Source organism: Corvus cornix, chromosome 3 (assembly GCF_000738735.6).
Source record: "Corvus cornix cornix isolate S_Up_H32 chromosome 3, ASM73873v5, whole genome shotgun sequence".
NCBI classification, from domain to species: domain Eukaryota; kingdom Metazoa; phylum Chordata; class Aves; order Passeriformes; family Corvidae; genus Corvus; species Corvus cornix.
Window position 1 is genome coordinate 37,011,696 of NC_047056.1, and position 22,424 is coordinate 37,034,119.

A 22,424-nucleotide genomic window follows, 5' to 3' on the forward strand; every position below is an offset into this window, starting at 1 on the left:
GAGATCATTAAGATTTTAACCACAAGGGATAGAAACAGCATCTGCAGATGGACACAGAGAATAAATAAGAGCAGCTGTTACAGCAACCACACGCCATATTGGAGATTTCATCCAGTTCCAAGAATGCCACTGCCTGGACCCACAAACCAACTAGTTCAGCAGTTGAGATTTCTTATTTTCTTCCTTTGCTCCCTGGCAGAAGCTCCCACTGCCTTCTGTCCCCGTTTCACCCTGTAGCCCTCAGCACCCTGGGGGAGGTGGGGTGCAAGGAGAAGAGGACTACTCATGTTTGCCAAGGTTGTGGAAGCAAAGTGGGGTAAGGCTGGGCTGCCTCACTGGCCTGTCCCTGCACTGCCTCCTCGCCACAACTCTCCTGGAGCCTCAGTGCAGACCCGAGTGATACCATTGCACTTCCTGAGTGATACCATTCACTTATTGTTTTACACACAACTGTAGTAAGGGGAAATTTGGGGTTTTTACTTCAAGAAAGGGGAGAAAGGGAGATGAAGCAGTAACTAATCAGCAGTGTCTAACTTAAACCCTCACAGCTATTAAGTCCACCCTGAGAAGAGCATGAGAGAAGCTATTGGCTGAAGCATCCGTGCGCTGCTCCATGGCAAACAGGTAACTGAGCTCCTGCATCCTTCTGCCCACCAGTACTCAGCATCCAAAAGATGTAGGAAGTTGCTGAGGACCTGCTCTGCCTGCTGGAGTGCCAGGGGCTCAAGGAGGGCTGAGCTGACACAATCAGGAGAGCCAATAATGTAATCTCTTTCTTGGAACACATTTTAGCTCCAAGAAAACCACCACCTCCACACGTAGTATCTCAGCCCTCAGCAAAACCTTAGCTCAAAGGATTTCCACCTTTTCGCTTACACCTCAGGATTTTTTCTCATCTGTTACCCTGCCTCTATACCACACAGCAAGTGCTATGAACTGCACAGCAGGCACCTGTGTTATATTGGTTATGCATTGAAATTAAGAGTTGAACAACAAAAGTGTATGAATGGTAGACATTTCCACTGAGGGCCTATCCTACATACTATGAAGAAGAAACAAGCAACACACAAAAAAAGCAAACAACCCCCCCAAACCCCCAATTTCTAGGCACCAGGCTGAAAGGCCAGACTGTCTGGCAGCTCCACCAGAAGGCAGAATCAACACAGGCACGATCCTGCACATGGTTTGTATCCTGTGTTAAAACTTCCTACAACCCTGTTGGCTTGTCCTCTCCTCACCTTCCATTCATCTCAGCCTACAGGCATTGCCAGCCTCACTGCCCAGGTCACATCATGCTCCAGCCCTTTGGTCCACACTCTGCTCTTGCACACTGTGACGTGCCCAGGTTTGCAGGGCGATCCCGTGCACACAGAGCACAGCACACACACAGCAGCTCCCATGGAATCGGAGCTGGCTCACTGCTACTTGCACTCGGTTCAGCTGGAACACTTCTCTCGCCTAGAACTGACACAGAGCTCCTGGCCCTGTGCCATCAGCTCAGCTTCCACTGTGCTTTTAGCATTGAACATGGCAGAGCTGCTGCTCCCTTTAAAACCCCCTCTCATCTTTTGCAAACATTCCCCTTTTAACTGCTGTTGACAGCTTTATAATAAATTACCTCTAGAGCATGAAGGGTGGGTGTCCTCCTCAACACAAGTTATCAAAACATGAAAGGCAACCCAACACTTGGTTCTTTGAAGCCAAATCAGACTGGGGAAGCAGGAGGAGGAGAAAAAAAAGAAGCTGCTGTCAAATACAGATACTGACATTTGACAGATGTGCTCACTGCTTCAGCACCAAAATATCAGCACCAAGTTTTAAATAGCTGTTGTGAGCTAAGTACCTAAATCTCTTTCCATGTGTCCTGTGAAATTAAAGCTGGTTTTCAAAACACTTTTGTACCTCTAACTACTCGAGGATTTATCCTCTGGAGCAGTGACTGCCTTGTGTTGGTTCAAGTAGTCTCACAAAGGGCTTCCAGTCCCAGACCAGCAGTAAGGTATGAGCACAGTGTGATGATTGTTGGGAGTATAAACAGCCAAACTGCTGCACAGCAAAGCACAAGGGGACAGCACTCACAGTACAAAGAGGAGATGTTATTTATACAGGGCTGAAAGAGTTTGAGCTGAACCAAGCAGAGCCATACACACACTGGTTATTCATTCTTTACATCTCAGGGTCTGAGGGATTACAGTCCTTCTGCTCCAGCTTGAGTGGAACATTTTTCTTACGGCTCTTTCCACCTGAACAGCCAGTTACTTACAAGCCAGTCAGTGTTTTACTGGAGAGCACAATAAGCAGAAACTATCCAAAGGACAAATGACAGTCTAGAAACAATGCAGAGGGTACCAGGTAAAAGGACCTTCTAGTGATCACAAAAAGTTAATTTTGTGCTTATCTGCACCTGTGTCAGGTACTGAAACCCACCCTTAAAACCAGCAATCTACTACAATGGGCTTTTAGGGAGTAAAGTTCCTGATCCTGGAGTATCAGGTGAGCTGTCAAAGTGCCATAGAAAGAAACCAAACCACTACCCATGTGCTTCAGTTACAAACAGTGAGAAAAGGTCTGCTAGGAAAAATGGGAAAAGCTGGTTTTATCATCTGATAAATCCCTCCAGTCTACAAAAAACCCTTCCTTTTATACTGTTAAGCCACCAGGTACCAATTACCACTCCCACTGGGAAAGACAGCAAACACATTCCTCCCTGCTTTGCTGCAGACTGGCTGTGCTGGGCAGACAGTTCCAGCTGGCACCAAGAGCCACAACCTCCAAGCTGCGTTGGTGTCCATGCACTGCTGTCTCCCAGCCACTGCAGGAGCCACCTCTGAGCCCTTGCCTAAAGCTGGGCACAAACTGCAAAATAAAATACTGGTTGCTCCTCTGTCAACAGATGGCTGCACTACATCCAGAACATTCATGACAGAGATGCCCCTAGGGATACAAAGCACAGTCTGGGGAGAATGGCCTTGCTACAGAAACTCAGCTCTTGGCTACTGAAGTCAATATGACAGCTTGGGCTGAGGATTTTTTCTGCTTCCACAGAAAGAGACCAATTATTCCCAACTAGCAAGAACATTGGTTTTAAAGGAATATGGTAAAACAGAAACAGACTGTAACATACTAAGGTAACTGTTGCTCCCTTGGCACATGACACATCCAGTTTTAAGTGACCACGAGAGAGACCAGCTCTGCGTTTTGTTTGGTTTGACTCATGGCTGATCTTTCTTCCACTCCCATGGATTCTCTTCTCTCCACAGTGGCTGCTATCTGCTAATAAGTGACATCATCTTTCCTACTTCCTGCTCATCAGCAAAAGGTGGCTGAGTCTGACCGGGCAGCAGCCCCTCCTATGGGTCCTCCACTGCAGGGCAAATCCCAGGCAATTACGGGCGCGTTGGGATTTGTCACACCACGTGTGGAGTGAGGACTGAGCTGCTGCTGAGCACAGAGGTGCTGCACCAGCTGCAAGCTGCATCAGCCCACAGGTGGGGCAGGTGTCTATGGGGCAGCAGTGCACATCACACACCCTCAAGGTGTTCTGCTGGGCTTTGGCAGCCTGGGAGCTCACACCCAATGCTGCTGTTCATTCTGGCAGCAGGCTGCTGCTGTAGTCTTCTGGTAGCTCCACAGTTACAGATAACCTGAGAATAAATCCTTTGGATTATCACTGCATTCAAGAGATGACTCAGGGCAGCCTGCTTATTAACCTTTCCTTGTGGCTCGAAGCAGAAGAAAGCTAAGTGGGGAGTAAGACAGCAAGAAAAAAGGAAAAAAAATGAAAATAAGGGCATTCTTGCTGTCTGTCCTTGGTGGTATCATAGCTTTTTTCCTTTACAGGTTCTTTCTCTCACTTCTTGATAGAGAAAGACATGACCTATGTGACTAATGGCAAGATTGTATTACACTGAGGGGTGGAGGGTGAGTGGTGTGGTGTCACTCATCTAAATTAAAGAGGGCTAAATCCAAAAGCATCATAAATGCTACAATGCCAAGCAGTAGAGCAGCTGGCCCTGAGGTTAAACTCCAGAAAACCTGAATAATGGTGTGAGGCTCCCTGTGGAGGGTACACAAGGCGTAAAGCACTTTGGAATGGCACCCAACCAACCAGTCTGCTGAGTGGAGAAACTGAATTAGGAGGAAAATGCTGAAGGAAAGATGAGAAATTCAAACCATTTTGCAACAGCTACATTTCAGTGCACCATTAGGCCATCATTCCACATTCTAGCACCAAACAGACTATGCCAGCATTTCTCCCAAATGCAGAACAAATGTCCCCTTGAGCAAACTGCCAGGCAGTAGCATTTGCAATGGTGTCACACCTCATCCCACCCACTGCTGTTTACCCGCTCTGAACAGGAGCACAGGGGAGGCTGATCCACCTTTCTCTGTCAGTGACAGGGATTGGAACCCATCACCTCCCATTCCTGAGCACAGCCCAACCACAGTGTTCACTCTATACTCCCATCCTCTTCACCAGTCAGAGAAGGGGAAGGGGGCACTGCCTGTGACTTCCAACAAGTAAGGTGGGTGGAAAAAGAAGCTTTTAAGTTGTGGTTGCTGCTCCAAGGAATTCTTACACATTTTACACAAAGCATTCCCAGGGTAACAAGCACCAGCAATTTCTCCAGATGAAGACAAGAGCACAGGATCCCCTTATTTTTTTCCTCTACCCTGCCCACCTAAGGTACCAACTATTATGCTGGACCTTATCCTTGTTTTCCTTCCTCTGGGCTCAAAGCATCATGAAGGAGATTTCCTGCCTGCACACAACACGCACATACACAAATTGTTCCTTCTCCAATTTTCTTTGTAAGAAGCATCAACAAGAGCTTGACACAGCATTTGTTTTGGTGGGCACTTTCTCAAAAAGAATATTGTGTGCTTACCACATCAAGCTCTTCACAGGTGGCCAGAAGGACTTTAGTTAACCTGTCTAGCTCAAGATTCAGACTTCTGAGAATGCAAAGAAATGTTATGTGCTAGGAAAAATTTCCTGGGTAGAGAGCAAAGATCCACTTCTGAGACAAGAAAATGCTCCATGTTTTCGTATTTCCTCTGTGTTGCTATTCTGGACATGGCTTTTTAAGTCAGATCTGTATCCAAGTTCTCTCAGAGCTAGGAAGACTGTGAAGTTCTGTTTCTTGTTTCCATGGTTGTTTGTAATATACACGGACATGAAGGTGATGATGTCATAAATACTTGTGATGGTCAGTGCAATCACAGAGAATATTTGCTTTAAAAATGTATGGCTTATTCTGGAAGGCAACTTGCTCTTCAAACCACCACACAAGCACAGACACCCAGATATGATGCAACTTGCCAAACTGACCCGGTTCCTGCTTCCATGAAGAACACCAAATGAGATCACCCTCCCTTTCTTTGGGCCAGCTCCTTGTTTTGTTTTCCTTCCTCCTGTTACATATCATATTAATTGAAATACGAACCAAGGCAATTCAGAACTGCCACAGGAACTGTAGGAATCACCTGTGACAGTCCATGCCCTGTGCTACGTAAGTCAGAGTAGATGGTCACAACAGGCTGTGCTTAAATCACGAGTTCATGGATTACCAGTGCGTGACACATCAAACTCTGATTAGACAAAAGCATTCTCAAAGGAATAAATTATCCTTGTGCCTCTCTTCTAAGCATTTAAAGTAGAACACAGCAACACAAGAAAAGAAAGCCTTTTGTAGGCAACCCACTGAGAAGTCCTGAATTCCACAGAAATAGAAAATTTGGTATGCAGCTCTTACAAAAAATGATCCAACTACACAAAAATAAACAAAAAAAGAATCTTTTTAACTTGGTCCAGAGTGGACATATTGGATGGGGTTGTTGAATTCACAAGTCATTTTTATATTTAGCAAGTCTCAATAAATCCTACTGGACAGTTATGCTGTAAGTAATCTTTTCATATCAGTAAACTTACCTATTATAATGACAAATGCAAAACTAGCCAGTGTCAGTGATGAGCCACTGTTGATCATGTTGATGAGCAGCTTGAACAAAGGATATAGCAGCAATAAGGCCCAGAAAAGCCAGTTCAAAAGTGTCCATGGTCGACGGGGTGGTATTATAGGGACTGCTGGGTAGGTTCCTGTGCGGTAATATTCTTCCTGGAATGCATCCTAGTAGAACAAAGGAGGGCAACAATTAAATCCCCATCTGCCAACAAAACTAGCCATTCCTGGCTTTGATGTTCCTCCTTCTGGAGGCTTGTAACCACAGGGGAAGATCAAAGACCAGCTGATGGCTCGAAAGCTTGTACTTTGAAGTCAATGAACACAGAGTCAAAAAAAAAAAAATCAAAAACCTGAAACAAAAAACGGCGCATACACTGATATGTGAATACTTTCTTTCTCCTACACACAGCAGCCTGAAAAATGCCATACCTGGAGAGTATAACAGCCTAGGAAAACAGGAGGGATGATGGGATGTACAGTCCTACAGCAATGCAAACATCACTGCTGAACCTCCTGCAGGAGCCACAGCCACTGCTCAAGTACTGCAGATAAGCCAGGGAAGTGTCTGGGCTACCTACTCAGCAGCATCCTCTGTTCCCTCATGTTTTCTCCAACCACTGCTCTCACACAGTACCCACAGACCTGTCAGAAAGGTGACCAGACACCATCTCGTCCCACACTCCAAAGAACACCACCCCCTCCTGTCTTTGTCCCACGGATGTAGTCTTGCTCACCTTGTTCTCATGAAGCTTGTGGAAGGAAGTTTGGGTGCTGAACCTCTCCACAGGCAGCTGAGTGTGCAAACAGTGCACAAGCTCTCACTAGCTTTGAGCAAAGGACTCTAAGTATAATACAAGGAAGATAATGGAGTAGGGGTTGTTTTTTTCTGTTTTGTAGCATCTGTTTTTTAAAGCACAGAGGACTTTGAATTCAGTACCTTCCTCCAGAGCCCACATGGCTGAAACGCATTGCTTTTAGTGAGCTCATCAATCCAAGATATCAAAAGAGGGTAGGGGAAAAAAAAACCCCTCTCTCCTTGTTTAAAAGCAAAGATTATTAATCTGTTATCTATTACTCTGTGTTATCACAAAAAAAAGGTTAATAAATGAAGTTAGCATTAGGATTGACATAAAAAAACCCCCTTAATTTAGTCAGAATGAAGTATATTTCTTTAAAGAAAGGATTTTTGGTTTCTAAAAATTCTAGCAAAGCCAAGACTAATCAACCAAAAGACTATTTGTTCTACTATGCTATGATTTTACACTTACTTATACTCCAGCTGACACAAACAATTCTTTACTTGCTTAATAGCAACTTGAGCAATTACAAGCTGTTACCATTTTATCTATTTCAAAGGGAATATTCAGCTTTTAAGGGATTATGCAGTAATTAAAGCACTGCAGTCTCTTTACTGAGCTTAGAAAAATTGTGAATGTTTTACTCATGTGAGCTGGATTGTAGTGGGATCACTGTGGCCAATTACTGAGCCATCTTCAACAGAGTACACAGCATATGACGTTTTCTTCACAGTGCAGCGAAGACTTTTGTTTATAACACAGAGCTACTCATCATCAGTAAACTGAATTTACTAGGTACAGTTAGCTTTCCGAACAGTGGTATTACCCAGGTATTACCCAGGAAAGCGAAGAATTCCCGACTATTACTGGGCATTGCCATTAGAGGGCCTACTACTACAGAGAGCAGGACAGGCTTGCTTGAAACAAGCGCAGCAGGGTTTTCTTTGTTGGCTCTGCGCGGCGTGAGGGGCAGCAAAACCACAGACCATACCTCACTGAGAGGCTTGAGACAGATGGAAAACATATACAACAGGCAAACAACGTCAAGGCCAACGTCCCCAGCACATTTCACACTGCTGTGGGGAACAGCTCTTCAGTTACAATTCCTTACCCTTAAATACATTCACTTGCAAAAGACATCTGTGTGTTTATCTGTCTTGTCAGCTTTTCAAGGGTACCTATGACACCCACCAGCAAGTCAGGCTTTAAAATACATAATACACCTCAACATTTCCCAAAATCACCTTACCCACATTAGGTTCCTTTCATTCCTCTGCATACAGAGCTTTTTCTCAGTTTGTAATAAATTCCATCCACGCAGGTATCACATTCTGACATGGAAACATGCTCCCTCTATTGCCCCCACCGAACTTATGTTACTTCAGACAGGGTGGGGAAGGGGTAATGCAGTGAGGAGAAATCAGGGAACATCCATCTCCTTGTGAGAGGCTAACTGGATTCCTCCTCCCTGTTCCCACCAGGAGGTCTGATGGCAGACGTATGCAGCTGCCCCTTCATGAGGAAGCCCACAAAGAGTGAGTATCCAAAAATACATTCTTTGTTCCCAAACACTGGAGTTCTGTACACTTCTCCTCTTCAGTTATGCTTTGCTGATTCCCTAGGGCATTTCTGCATATATTTTCAGGCCCTTTTTTCCAAGCTTCTCTTACAAGCAAGAAAAGTTAGACGCTTGCTCTCTTTTTAATGGGGATTAAGATTCTCAAGCAGAACTTCTATTTCAGGCACTGAGGGCGTAAGGAGGTAAAAAAAAGAAAACAAACATGCAAGGACTAGCAGAGTTGTGACTACTACATTATCACCTCTTCTGACCTGGCAATGAGATCCTCAACACAGTCTGTGTTAAAGTCAAAGGGAGCCTTTCTAGCAATGGCAGTTAAAAAAATGAAAGAAATAAAAAGAAAAGGCAATGTGCAACTCAAATTGAACCTCTGCCATAATTTGGAATTAACTGATACAGTGCTGGCCATATGTGGAAGGACAAAATCCACCTCCAGTGAGGAAGAAGCACATGGATATGGTACTTACTGTAAGCCTGGAAAAGGAAGGAGAACGGTGTTTGGTTTAGAGCAGCAGCACAATGCCACTGTTTATCTGGCAAGACTCTGTTCAACTGTGTTTGCAGCAGTGACTAAGCCAAAGAATGAAGTGATAAGTAGCAAGAACATAAACACGATGGGCTCCCAGGGAGAAGTATCTCAGATTGAGGTACATGTAGGTGAGACCAGACAATGAGGTAAAAACCAATGGAATAAGCTTTTCTCAAAGACTCTCACTCCTTTACTAACGTCAATATGGGGAAATAAATAAATTGGAAAAAAAAAAAAACCAAAAAAGTCATGTCTCTCCATGTCCAACAGCTCTGCAATCCTGATCGTCTTCAGAGCACAGACCTTGACCTCAGTACTCTCCAACCACTAATCATGCTACTACAGCCTAATTCAGCACACTATGTGTGAGTCTTAGGAAACTACTGCAAAATTATTAAACTCATTGAGAATAAGCAACAGCGCAGGGAACCATAATGCATGACAAAATAGGGTCTCTGCTTTGCAGCAGCACGCACACCTTGTCTTACTTTGAAACAGCAAGTGAAGCACTGCAACCAAAACAGACAAAGCAGGAGATGAGTGTGTATCTTGCAATGAATTACTACCTTTTGAATAACAATTTTTTATATTTTATCATAAATATTTCCTGACTGAAGACAATCTGAAACAGAATTAATTTTTGGAAACAGCACCTGGGCGGCACTGCTGCTTGTTATCCGACCCAAGAGCCTATTATCTTTTTAAGATGCAGGGCAGAAAGGTGAAACAAAATTGTATTTTTACTCTGCAGGTGGGCTTTTATCATCTCAGAACTCTGGAAGAAGTTGTCCCTGCTCTATATTCTGCCAGTATGATTTTACAAAGACATGGGCTTCAGTAAACCAGGAATGACTGCAATGAAATAAGTTTCACTAACGTAAAAGAGCTGGAGAAAGAGAAACATGCTGCCTTCAGAGAAAAACAAAAACCATCACCAAAAAAAAATCAAACCAACAAACAAACAACCCCCTCAACCTTAATCAATCAAAAACACTCCACGTAACCAAAAAAGGTTTTAGTGGAATGGAAAACTGAACACACTATACTTTACTCCTGGATGTAAAACCTCACTCCTGTACTTAAATAGGAAGCCAGAGATTTAACCAGCCAGCAAATGAAGTTGTCATGAAGAACAGATATAAAGAATACTATGATATATTGTATAATATAATGTTATGAAGGATAGATGTACACTCTGGTTGCACTAGAAGCAACTGAGTGTTTGCCAAAGAGGGAATAACAAAAATCTTGAAGTGAATAACTGAAACGATGCAATAAAGGATTCAGGAAAACAATCACCACATTCACATTTATGTTCTTGTCTTGCAAATGTCTGAATAGTTCTCAGGGACATGAAACAGGGCAACAAAGTCATAGCAGCAGAAAGTGGACTTCTGCAGTGTTGAGCAAAAGGACCATTTGCACATACATGCCTGTAAAGCAAGCAGGGCCCGTGGGTAACATCCTGCCTTTCTGCGAAGGTGCTGGGGGTTGTGCCTCAGTCGGGGGTCACTGGCACAAACTGTGAGAAGGGGGATCAGAGGCAAAGAGAGTAGATCTACAAGTGAGGTCTCAAGACACATTTACTTTCCACATTCCTGTAAGCAAGCTGCTTAGAGGAGCTATGAATGACACCGGAAACAGTCATGGTTTGAAACTGAGAACAGCCAGGGCAGAGTCGATACAGAAATACCAACGTGGTGTCCTGGGCAGAGCACGACAGATGGCACAGCAGAATTTTGCTGTCCCAGTGAAAGGGAAACAGAGGATAGCTATATTCTGTCACTTCTAAATCCAAAGCACTGCTGCATTCCAGTCTGAATACATAACTTTGATCAAGGTATTGAAGCGAAGTGAACTGCCAGGCCCTCATGCCATGCATACCTATGACTCCCACTGATTGAAATGGGAGTGCTGTGTGCATTCAAAAAGCACATCCCCCAACAGCTATCTCCAATATTCATAAAAACAGCCCAGAAGAAACAGATTCTAAAAGACTGAAGGATTCATATGAAAGCATTTGCAGGGAAATAAAAAAAAGAAAAAATAACCCCACTGGTCATCTACAAACACAATCATTATTATTCTCTCCCCATCCTATGAAATTAGGAATCTTAAGTGCATGCCTTCTATACTCACAGTGTGAAAACAATTTATCAGCATGTCCTTTTAGTGCTGGATGTTTGTCTTGGTAAAAAAGGCAGGGTAAAACAAGGGACAAAAATTCTAAGACACTAAAGAAAATATCTTATTCAGCCCACAAATTAGTTCTTGATTTAGAAGGTGCCTTCTAGGGGACAGGGGTCTTTCTACCAGTCAGAAGGCAGTTTCGATTTTTGTATCCTTATGCACCTTTCTAAAGAAGAGGCTTAAAACTGCTCTAGAAAGGCTTGTTTAAGCTTTCTTCTTGTTGCTCTATGTACAAAATGAAAGCAAACACGACTGGCAGCACAAGATCAGTTTGTACGTAGAGAAACAGAGCACTTACCCTGAAAACCAAACAAACCAACTCACCCCAAGCCTCCAAATTAGGACACTACACATGCACACTGTAAAGGTCTACTAGCACTATAAATAACCGAGCACTAGTGGCTCACAAGTGCTGTCTTGACAGAAAAACCAACCTTTTCTTGATATAGTTTGTGGAGCCAGGTAGAACATTCCTGCTCATCTTCTGGGACGTCCTCTAGTGGAATCCGCCTGCCAATGGTAAACAACAGAAATTGAACAATATTAAATACTTTGGCTTCCGTGAACAGCACTTGCATTATACAGATTATCTGACAGGAGACTCACTACATTTTTCACCTTTTTTTAACTTGTGCAACACCTTCAGCACTTCAACAAGCAAATATGGAGGATTTTGAAGAAATTTGTGATAGTCTCCAACTAACTGCCAAAACAAATTTAGCCATGAGGTTTACCCTGCCTGTAAGAGCTTTTCAGGATAGGCAAACAGCTACCCTGAGTCATGAAAAGCAATTTCTGTACTCTGCCAGACTGACTGCAGCAGGCTGGAATGGTGTAAAGCAAGACACAGCAAGAGGAAGCCCTCTGCTCTGCTGGAGCTGACTTACACAGGCAGGGCTCCGTGAATGCCATCCAGCCAGGCTGTGTACACCAAACACGAGGACACTAGGCTGAGCTACCACATGGGAAGAGGAATCAAGAGAAACTTTCTTTTTACCCTTGGACAAAAACAGTTCTGAAAAAATACTTCTACAAACAGGCAGAAAAGGAGAAGTAAAAAGAAAAGGTCACTCTATTCCACTTCATGCTGGTATCCAGGATAAAGAAACAGGACCAGCTCACTGGTCCACTATAGCTCTAAAGGGGTTATGATAAACTCCTGATCACTTGCAGCATCACTTCTAGGCTCCTGTGCTCCAACCCTACATCATCACATGCCCTGGGTGCCTGTAACATAGGTGCTGCTGGTAGAACCTCACCTGGGAATTGGCTCTTTTCCATTAAGATCATGGGAAGCCATTGGGGTATTTGTAATTTATAGAAACATTAATGAAAAAGAATCCAGGTAATGTTTTCTTTATTAAACAACCCCCTTCTTGGTAGGGAGGATGCAGCAGTCAAGTACATCAACAACTACACCAGCAGATAGGAAAAGTCCTGAGCCCAACCTCCACCAGAGGAGCTGGAACTATCTCTGGAACTCCTGTGTCAGAGACAGGTATAAAGCAGCTCCACCTGAACACTTGGTTGGTGTTTGGTATTCAGGCCACTTGAGTGAAAAGAGGCCCCACTGCTGCTGCTGAGCTAACAGACACGCAAATGAATAGAAAAATAACAACAAAAAGTTCTGTAGACATTTATGGGCTCCTCATGTACTTATAATCACAGAACTTTACTAGAAACAGAAATGAATTTTTATCCGAAGGTCTGTGAAGCCAGGTTGGTAGAGATCTGCTTTCTGTTACCCACTTGGAAACATCCCCTTATTTAACCAATTGTGATTTCAAGTACACACTCCTAAAAAGGAATTAAGATATGGATTACTTGCCTTACATATAAATCTGCATGATATTTCTTTCCATTTAGAACTCCCAGCAATGTTGGATTTTCATTATTTCTAAAATTAAGGGTAGAATCATAGACTGCAGAAACTACAAGAAGAGAAACAGGTTATGTGCTTACTGTAGTAATACAACAGAAATAAGTCATTCTCTCTCAGACAAGGAGAATATTTAAGTAAGTTATCAGCAATAGCACCACAGTTTGAGCTGTCACCAAGGAAAAAATGACAACAGAATATTCAACATACATGTGTTCAGAAGCCAAATAACCAGTGACTCTTTCAGGAACTGCACCAGCAGAATGGGAAGGTTTGCTCTCCAGCCACTCTTACCTCCTTCCTCATCAGGTGCAGAATGATGGGCATAGGAACACAGCTACAGCTTCTGACAGAATACACCTAGGTCTTCCTAGGAGTCAAATGGTTGCAGAACTGTTACCTTTTTCAGTTCACTGTGAATCAACAATTGCCCCCTAAATCTGAGGAAACAACCAGGCAGATACACATTTCATAAACAATAAACAACACACACCCTTTGACTAAGAATAGGTAAAGTCTGTGTGTGAGGGACATCCTACAGCAGGAGGGCTTAGTACAGACATAAATCGCTGGGGTCCAAAGCAGCTCCTGGTTCACGTCCATTGTCTGGTAACTCAGGCACTTGCTATGGAGCAAAGGCAGAGAGAGAATGGCACACCACATCTCATGTGAGCTGGCTGCTGTTGTGAAGACATGCAGATGTGAGGAATATAACATGAAAGTTCTGCTGAACAAAACTGCAGCTAAACTTGCAGCACTGAGAAAACTGTGCACCTCAGGACTGAGCGGGAACAGTAGAACCATTTGCAAAGGCTGATGGCAGATAAACTCAAAGAGCAGTAACAAGCAGTTTCTACAGGAAAAGCATTAAAGCATTCACTTTAAAACCACATGAAGCATTGCAAAAAAGTTTATTTGAACACATCCTTAGATACACTATTTTCCTGATGTCATAAAATCACCTGAGAATGATTCATTTTCCTGAGACTGAAATCAGTTGTGCATCATGGTATGAACTCTAAGAGCAATGACAGCAAAAAAACTTGTTTATTTTTTGTCACAAAAGTGACTAAGATGCATTTTCATGTGTAGCCTGTTGTATTTTAGGTTTTCTGCTCTAGAGTTTTGCAATAACGAATAAAAATGCATGTGGTGAAACTTTATTGTGAGAGCTCTTGACCCACCTAAGACAGACTTATTACACAGGACAGATTTGCTGTTGGTTTTGAAACCTCTCTAGCTATGAGAGATAAATATGGTTTGGTCTCAGCATTCAGCTCCCAGAAACTCACCACATCATTTGTTACTGCAAAATAGAATTCATAGCGCAGAACAGAACAGCCTGGCTTCAGTGCTGAAAGGAAATCCTGAAAACAAAGGCAAAACCCCTGTCACTGCAAAAAGACTCTGTCCCTCACTAACAACTCCGTTCTTTTCCTACTACAGTTGGGTTCTTAGCTCAAACTCAAAACAAGCCAAAATCTACTTCAAGCACACTACTCTCCTCGTACAATACAAGTCTGAAATTACTTTTTTTAAAAAATAAATTATCTGCCTCCATTTTTAAGCTTCTTAGTGTAGAAGGATTTTACTCATTTACTCTAATTTACTAATCCAATGTAATTGAAGGAAAATGAGAGCTCAGTTTGGTTTATACAGTGTAAGCTTCTTAGTTTATTCTTTAATAGCATGAGATTATTCTAACAACAATAGGGATGCAATAAAGCAAAGTATGATATACACAACACTTTTCCTTCCATCTCTTACAAGGCATCTACATTTGGGTTTTTATATGAATTGGGTTTTTGTTGAGATACATTGGAAGACAGTTCTCGTGTTATGAAAAAAACTTCTGTGGAGATGGACAGGAACATCCTTATGTGCTGACAGGCTCACACAGAGTTTTCCTTTTCTCCAGGGAAAAAAAATGCTATTCCAGGTTCCAGCTGGTCTGTAGTTTGACATTCAGTCCAGTCCCTTTTAGTAACACACTGTGATCTTTTGGTGCAAAGCAGTGCCAAACCCAAGACAATGACAGCAATGTGCAGGAGTAAACAGACTTCTGTTATCCAGATATAACTGAAGATAATTAAAGATTTTAGCTTTCTCATTCTGAGAGTGCAGGAAAAGAACAACAATGAAAGTGTCCAAGAAAAAGACTGCATGAAATTAAAATTTGCCAGAAAGGTTCCACAGTAAAAGCAGGACTACCATGCTGTGTGACACACTGGAACTGGTTATCATTAAACATGGATTTTGCAATTGCGTAATTAGAATTGGGCATCTCATGACTTTCTCATCCAAAAGCTGAAGAGACCAGAAAATTCCCATTCTAAAACAAGTAAAAAAACCAACTCCATAGTATCTTGAAAACATTGCAGCTGTCTCACTCTCAGGCTAATATAAGCAGCATTTGAGAAGTTTTGCTTCAATTGTGAAATATTTTTTTCGAAGGAGTTGTATCTTAAAACCTCTTTTTCATTAAAAACCAAGCAGAAATATTTGAATGCCTTTTATTTCTGTCAAAAAACAATTAGGTTTTTTGTTCTGTTTTCTAATCTCTGCCCAGCTTTTTTTTCATATCATTAACTTTTGGTTCCTTCTACAGCATTCTGACAGAGAGCTGTACTTAAGAATTTAAGATTTAATTTCTTAACTTCAACCTAAAAAAATCTTCGGATTACATATCTAGAGAGGATTTTTCTTACTCTGACTGTCCTCTTGAATTTCACACATTATTTTTTGGCCATGGTGGATTATGCCAGGGTGATTCACTTACAAATCAACATACAGGCAATGAGTATGGCTACATGCACCTTCATACGAGCACAAAACAATCTGAAGATTGGAAAAGGGAGGGGAAGGTACAGTGAAATTCACTGTACTGCTGATGTGACACCATCTTGACACAATCCTTTGATTTAACACTTCATTAATCTGGCCAGCTTGAACAAAAACCACTCATCCTCTCCAACTTGGTAACTTGCTCTGGATGATGAAGAGAAACCCACTTGAAAAAAAAAATCCAGGACTAAAGTACAGCTCATGGGAAAAAAAAAGTCATTGCAATACCCCAAAACTGTCATATTGAACTCCGCAAAAATATCATCCTGGAATTTATTCTCATGCATTCCCTCTAGGACAACAGTTCCCAGGCATGCACAACTGGAGGAAAAGGTACAAAACAAAACCTGGGCTTATCTACAATCCATCATGAAAGATATTTTTAAGTACAAGCCTTAACTAAATAAAAGCAGCTGAAAGGAACTGCCTGATATGCAGCCAGGCAATAAAAGTAACAGCTAAATGTATCTTTTGCAGTATTTATGACATCTACTTTTACTGTAAGTAATGGATGAGTGTTTGAGAAATAGATTTGTATTTGCATTTGCTTCCATGAACAGTACAGGTAGCAAACAGCAATTTATTAAGACAGTGAACAGCCTCTAGAAACTAAGTTCCTGGGGACTGCATCTGTAAAACCATACTGGTAGGGATGGTCACTGACAAAAATATCAGAACAAATTCAGAAAATATTAAAAGCATTTCTTTAAGAATCAAATTATGTACCGAGATCTGAATTTGTGAAAGTCAGTCTTGGAGGAAAAAAGAATTCCATTATCACTTATGAAAGAAATTAGTAAGGAGGGAAGGCTCTTTCCTTGTTATTTTGCATGAAAGGTATTTTTATCCAAATACATCTGCTTATGCTGACAGATATGGCATCACTGGTATGGAGGCAGCTTCCAGTGTATGCACATTAAATAAACTCCTTCTGAAACTAAGCTTTTCAGAACAGATGGGCTTGCCACTCTGATGTCACCAATGTCTATTTCCAACTACTGCAGAACTACTTCAGAACTCCTTCCAGAGTGACTGCAGCAGGTAGCACTAAGAGCTGATACAAAGTTTTGAAGAGGACCAGCCTGGGATCACTGCTGCCATGGGTGAATTACATCTACAGCCAGAGAAACCAGCATCTACCCATCCTATAATATTACCGGTTCTGACAAGTTGAATCACATCCTTGTCAGAAAGGAGGAAAAAAAAATGGGACAGCAGCTCTGTCCCATGCAGCTGTGAACTGGTCCCAAACCTGTGACTTGGCTTCACAGCTACATCGTGCTGCCCCTACATCCCTTCGCAAGGCACTCCAGCCAGGCCCACCACCCTTGCGGGAGAGCAGAAGGTGCATTAGCCTAAATGGCAGAGCCCAAAATGGGACAGGCAGCTCAGCTCTAGTCTCTCACTTTTAAAGATGCACAGGGATATGACCTAATTTCTAGAGAAAAATAAATTAGAGATTAGATCATGGACTGTCAAAAGAGACTCCCATCACATTCTCTATTCAAAAAAATCCACGGACTTCCTTCTTATCTGTACATAATAATGCCACAAGGAGTTCTAAAAAATAAGACACTGTTTTCAGATGCTCTTCACAGGTACCCCTTATCTCTATAGGAGAGAAACAAGTAGTAATCCAGGCAGTAACACTTCTATCTCCCTCTCATTGCAAAAAGTAACAAGGCAAGTAAAGCAACAAACCTAGAAGAACCTGCAACACCAATCTGGGGGTCATCAAACCTTCAGAGGTTTGTTGGTTGAATTTTTAAGATTGACAGTTTTTGCTGAAACTCTATATAAGAAGTTATGACTCTGCTTCTCCTTGAACCCTCACAGGGAAATTCTACCTTCTTACTGGCCTTACACTGCTTGATCTAGCAAGTCACAGCTTCTGGATTGAGGTAGTGACATACTCCTCTAAATGAGTAAGTCATCTAGCAACTCAGTCTTCTTTTTCTGAAGGTATTTCAAATATTTAGGGTACTAGTAAGTGTTATGGTAGTGTGTCACATGAATGTCCAACACTTTTTATAAATGTCACTGGGGTTCCCTAAAATTGTTTCCTTTTGAAATGTTTTCCCACAAATCAGTCCACCATCACGCCATATTTAGCTTGCATTATGCAGAGCAGTGAAAAGAACAAAATCACCACCAAAATAACCTGTTTCTGATTCCCAGCTCATGGCATTAGAGGCCGCAGAGTTTTGACTCATCCCTTCTTCTGTGCCTCAAGTCTACTACCCCCTGCCCTCAGCAGAACAGTCACCCTTACTCAAAAGGCAAGGCTAATCCATGCTCTTAAGGGGGTTGCTGGATGTTTCATGTAACTTACCTCTTCTTCATGGATCAGAAAGGACCCAAGCTATGCTATCCATCTTGGGGGCAGAAAGTTGTGGGTGCCTGGGAAGCTACAATAGAGGTATGATCTACCTGGCTTGCCAGAGGATATGTAGAAGAAATACGAGAGACAGCAGGTGAGCTGACTGGGAAGCTTTTAGACAGCAGCTATCCCAGATATGCCACATGAAAACATGTCTTTCAAAGACAAAAGAAGTTTTGACATTAACTTCAGTCAAGCTGGAACATTTTCTTCCAAACCAAAAACCACTTTTGTCTTTCTCACATATCAACCGTCTAACACACAAATCTACCAGACCCCAAAGACACTGTAACATTATGGCTACTTAGCAGTGTCTTTCCTTTGCCCGTGAAAATACACAGCAGAAGACTTTGATAGATAGTATTAGTCAAAGAATATCACTTCAAAGGCAACATGTACAATATTCTTACTGATGTCACTTTGAAGCTGGCAAATGCAAGTAATCAGAAATAAATGGGGAACTCAAAACAGTATTAACAAAGAGAAAGTTACTCATGTTCTGTAATGTAGAAATTGTTTATAAATTTCACCTACATGTATCTTCTGTCAAGATCTACTCCCCTTCCTCAGCTTCACTAAGAAACTCTAAAGAGCAAATCTACACAGAAATTTAAAGTAGAATATTTTTTGATTTAAAATTTACATTATTTGAGGTAGGTATTTACCACAAGAAGATATTTTAAGACACACTGCCTCAGATTCTCTACTGATGCATTTACTTTATTTAGAATAGAATTGCTTAGCAAATACTGAGAAGTACTATCCTTTGACAACAGGTACAAAATACACAACAAAATATGTACCAATGGGTACAAAATATGCAATTGAGATTCCCCAACACAAAGTCACACTTAACACAACAAAACAATAATAAATTAAAACCCAAAAACCCCAAACAAAAAAACTCCCACAAAAACCAAACCAAAACAAACCCAACCAAAACCAACCTCACAAACTGATCTATGATTTTGTTACTAAGACCAAAGGCTAGTGAAAAAACAGTCTGAAAGCATCCCAGGATTTTTCTGCTAGGACACATGCTACAGGGAAAAGAAAAGCATGGCAAACTGACAGCAGTTAGAGGAAATAACCATTTAGCATTGTCCCCTGTGACTTTCCTTACCTACATTTCTCAAACACTGCACGGTGACAGCAAATCCTTTCGTTCGTGGCAGGAGGTGGTACTTGAGCTTGGGCAGACCTTTGGCTTTGGCTACCTGCATGCTGATCTGGTGCTTCTGTTCTGTGAACCTTGTGCCCTCACAATGAATCAGGAACTAAAACCAAGAGAGAACTAACTGTTAGACAGAAGCTCAGGTCTTCTGCTGACTGAGCAGAGGTCTCTCTAATTCTCACCAGCAGAGCCCAAATTAACACTGCTCGCAGGGACAGGTGTAGCCACATACACATTTAGGTAATTTATTTGACTGAAGTAAAAAATCCCAACCAACCAAAAAAACCCCCCAAAACCCCAAATCCAAACTTGCCATCCAGTTTGAACTTCAGCCTTTAGGCTTTAACATCTGCTCTGTTACTTGCCATCAGAATGACTTGATTTCTCTAAATGAGTCACTCCATCTCTAATGAGCTGTTAGAAAACACTCAGAACATACTCCCATTGCAAATCTCTGATGGTGAAGTGTTCAAGTATCACAGCATCTAAAACTTGCTAAGTGTATAAACCAAACACATTTCTAGGAAATGCTTCAGTGCCCAGCTTGTTTGCCCTCACTCCAACTTGCTTGCCCTCACTCCAACTTGCTTGCTTTCCCTATGGCACACGAGGTCCATGGACAACTTCAGACAGTTGATGCCAATGAGAGAGTTGTTAACAGACATAAGGCAGCAGATGCAGGACAACTGAAAGCCTCACGCTCTTATGAACTATACAGTGGAAGTGCTCAGACATGAATAATTACAATCTTGCCACTGGCAGGCTGGGGAGAGCACACAGATCTTTGGAGATTTACCACTTGCTCATCTGCTTTCTGCCAAGCATGAAGGCAAACTAACACACCAGAGAGCACTGCCAAATCACACAAAGTAAGTCCTCATAACCATAGCAAAAATGGAGCCAAAAAAGACAGAGATTGAAGAAACTAGCTGAGCAGCCAGCTTCAGTTCTAGCTCATCCAAGAGTGCTTTCACTCGTGTATCGCAAGCATAGTGTTATTCAGATTGATGAGACATAGAGAAACTGATGAGAGGACCTCTCTAATTCACTTAGCACGCTTTGCCTGTCTACCCTTCCAAGGTGCTATTGTTGTGCCTTTTGACATTATGTCATCCTACAAAAAGAAATTAAAACTCCACACTGCAGTAACTCCAGGTGTGCATCAGCAATTATCTCCCTTACACAGGTATAGCTCCTTTTTAGCAATCACTCTACAGGAGTATCTACAGGATGGTGGTGGCTTGTGCTCATTGATTAGAGTTGAACTGCCTACATGTATAGAAAGTCACAGAGCACAGGCAAATCTCTGGAGAGAAAGTGAAACTAAAACCGCAGAAGCACCCCTTTGCTAGACCTCCTGTCACTGAAGTCACTTAAACATTGAAGCACAGAAATTAGTTCTGATTGCTTAGTACTCATTTAAATCAATGACAATTAAAAAAAGAAGTTTGTTTCAGAGTATGAAAAATACAGCATATACATCTTCATGAGGAAACAGCAATAGTTTCTGTAGGGACCAGGGAGGCTGCTTAAGACACCATTTCTTTAACTGAATTGCACTCTTGCCATCAGTAGCTCAGAAGAACTACAATTTTTATGATTTCTGAGAAGAGAAAAAATTCAAAGACTTTTCATTCTCAGATAAGGAAATGCCAGGTGGGGTCAATACTAAAAATTATGGTGATGCAAAAATTGAGTTTATTGTTACTGGAAAGTGACACCAGTTCTCTCCCTGGAACACAGCTGATGGCTCCAATGGGCCACTTCTCCGATCAGGTGGCTTCCACTTCTACTGGGCCATGTCCAACCAAACACCTTCACAGGAATGACAGCATCACAGGAAGGAAAAAACACTAGTATGAACTCTGCAATCTAAGGTGAGAGGGGAGCTTAGGTAAAGAATATAGCTGATGTGCTTCAATACAACATTGTTACATGCATCTGTTACATAGCCATGAACCCCTGCATCTACCCCTATCCAGCTCCTGTATTTAAAGGACCACAAAATTTACTGAGTGGATCACAGTGCAGGTATTTTTGCAGTAATATCTGCAGGGCTCCATACTACAGAGAAGAAAACAGACAACACGGTACATGGGAAATTCCAGAGAGAATTCAACTGAGAGTATTCTCCTGATACTCCCAAGGAAGTTAATGAATCAAAAGTCTCAGGAACAACCTGGTAAGCATCACATATTGCCTGTGCCCCTTATTCCTGCCGAGCACTATGGCACCTCACACTCCATTTGTTAGTCATCACTCACCCAAAAGTTTTCAGGGTAGTCCCGGAGATTCAGCAATTTCTGTACAACTGTTTTCCGATCTTCCTCCCACTTGCGCTTGCAAAAGACTATCTCTAGGAAATACCACATCCAGCCAATGATAGGCATGTAGGAGAGCTCCTTCTTTGCAAGCACTTTGGAACTCTGCAAGACAGAATCAAAACAAGTAAAACAGTGTTAAACCACTTCAGAGTTCACTGTGGGTACGACACTTGCACAGTTAGACACTAACATACCGATTCACTTTGACCAGACCCAGTTTTAACACCAGCATGAAAGCAAAACAAAAATAAGTTTCTCTCGTATGACAGAACAGTCAAATCTTATCTCAGGTATCTGCATGGAAGACTTCTAGAACTAACTATATATGAGTGTGTGTTTCTCTATCCTACCCAAATGCTGAAATCCAAAAGGGAAGCCAAATTCCTTCAAACATGGAGGAATCCATGCAAACAACCCAAGCCATATCAATCAAAACTATTAATTCAAGCAGATTCTGGTATTGGCAGCTCAAGTTCCTTTAAGATACCTTGAAACTATATTTCTCCCCAAAGCAGGGGCATCTCATGACAAAAAGTAAAAAAGAAAAAAGAGAGAAGCAGCATCTCAGAGCCATTGCAGCAGAACATACTGATGCTATGCATACATGGTTCACCAACAGAAGAAACTTAAAACTAGAAACAACAGCAGCAATAAGAATACTTCATTTGTGTTTAGTTTTGTTTATGAAAGGGCAGAAATACTTACAGTAGTGAATTTCTCTTCAAAGTATGCTTCTGGAGTAGAAAAAAACAAAAAAGCACT

At 41.9% G+C, this 22,424-nt stretch overlaps 1 protein-coding gene across 3 annotated transcripts in view; it reads right to left on the bottom strand.

Annotated features, from left to right (window-relative positions):
* AGPAT4 (1-acylglycerol-3-phosphate O-acyltransferase 4) overlaps nucleotides 1-22,424 on the bottom strand; it is an 82,635-nt gene that overhangs the window by 4,110 nt on the left and 56,101 nt on the right. For all 3 annotated transcript variants that reach the window (XM_010391659.4, XM_039570014.1, XM_039570015.1), the window contains 5 exons: nucleotides 21,603-21,764; nucleotides 19,288-19,441; nucleotides 12,890-12,992; nucleotides 11,496-11,571; nucleotides 5,933-6,131 (listed from right to left, as the gene is read on the bottom strand). In XM_010391659.4, coding sequence (XP_010389961.1) covers nucleotides 5,933-6,131; nucleotides 11,496-11,571; nucleotides 12,890-12,992; nucleotides 19,288-19,441; nucleotides 21,603-21,764 — 694 coding nt within the window. The remainder of the gene's footprint in view (nucleotides 1-5,932; nucleotides 6,132-11,495; nucleotides 11,572-12,889; nucleotides 12,993-19,287; nucleotides 19,442-21,602; nucleotides 21,765-22,424) is intronic.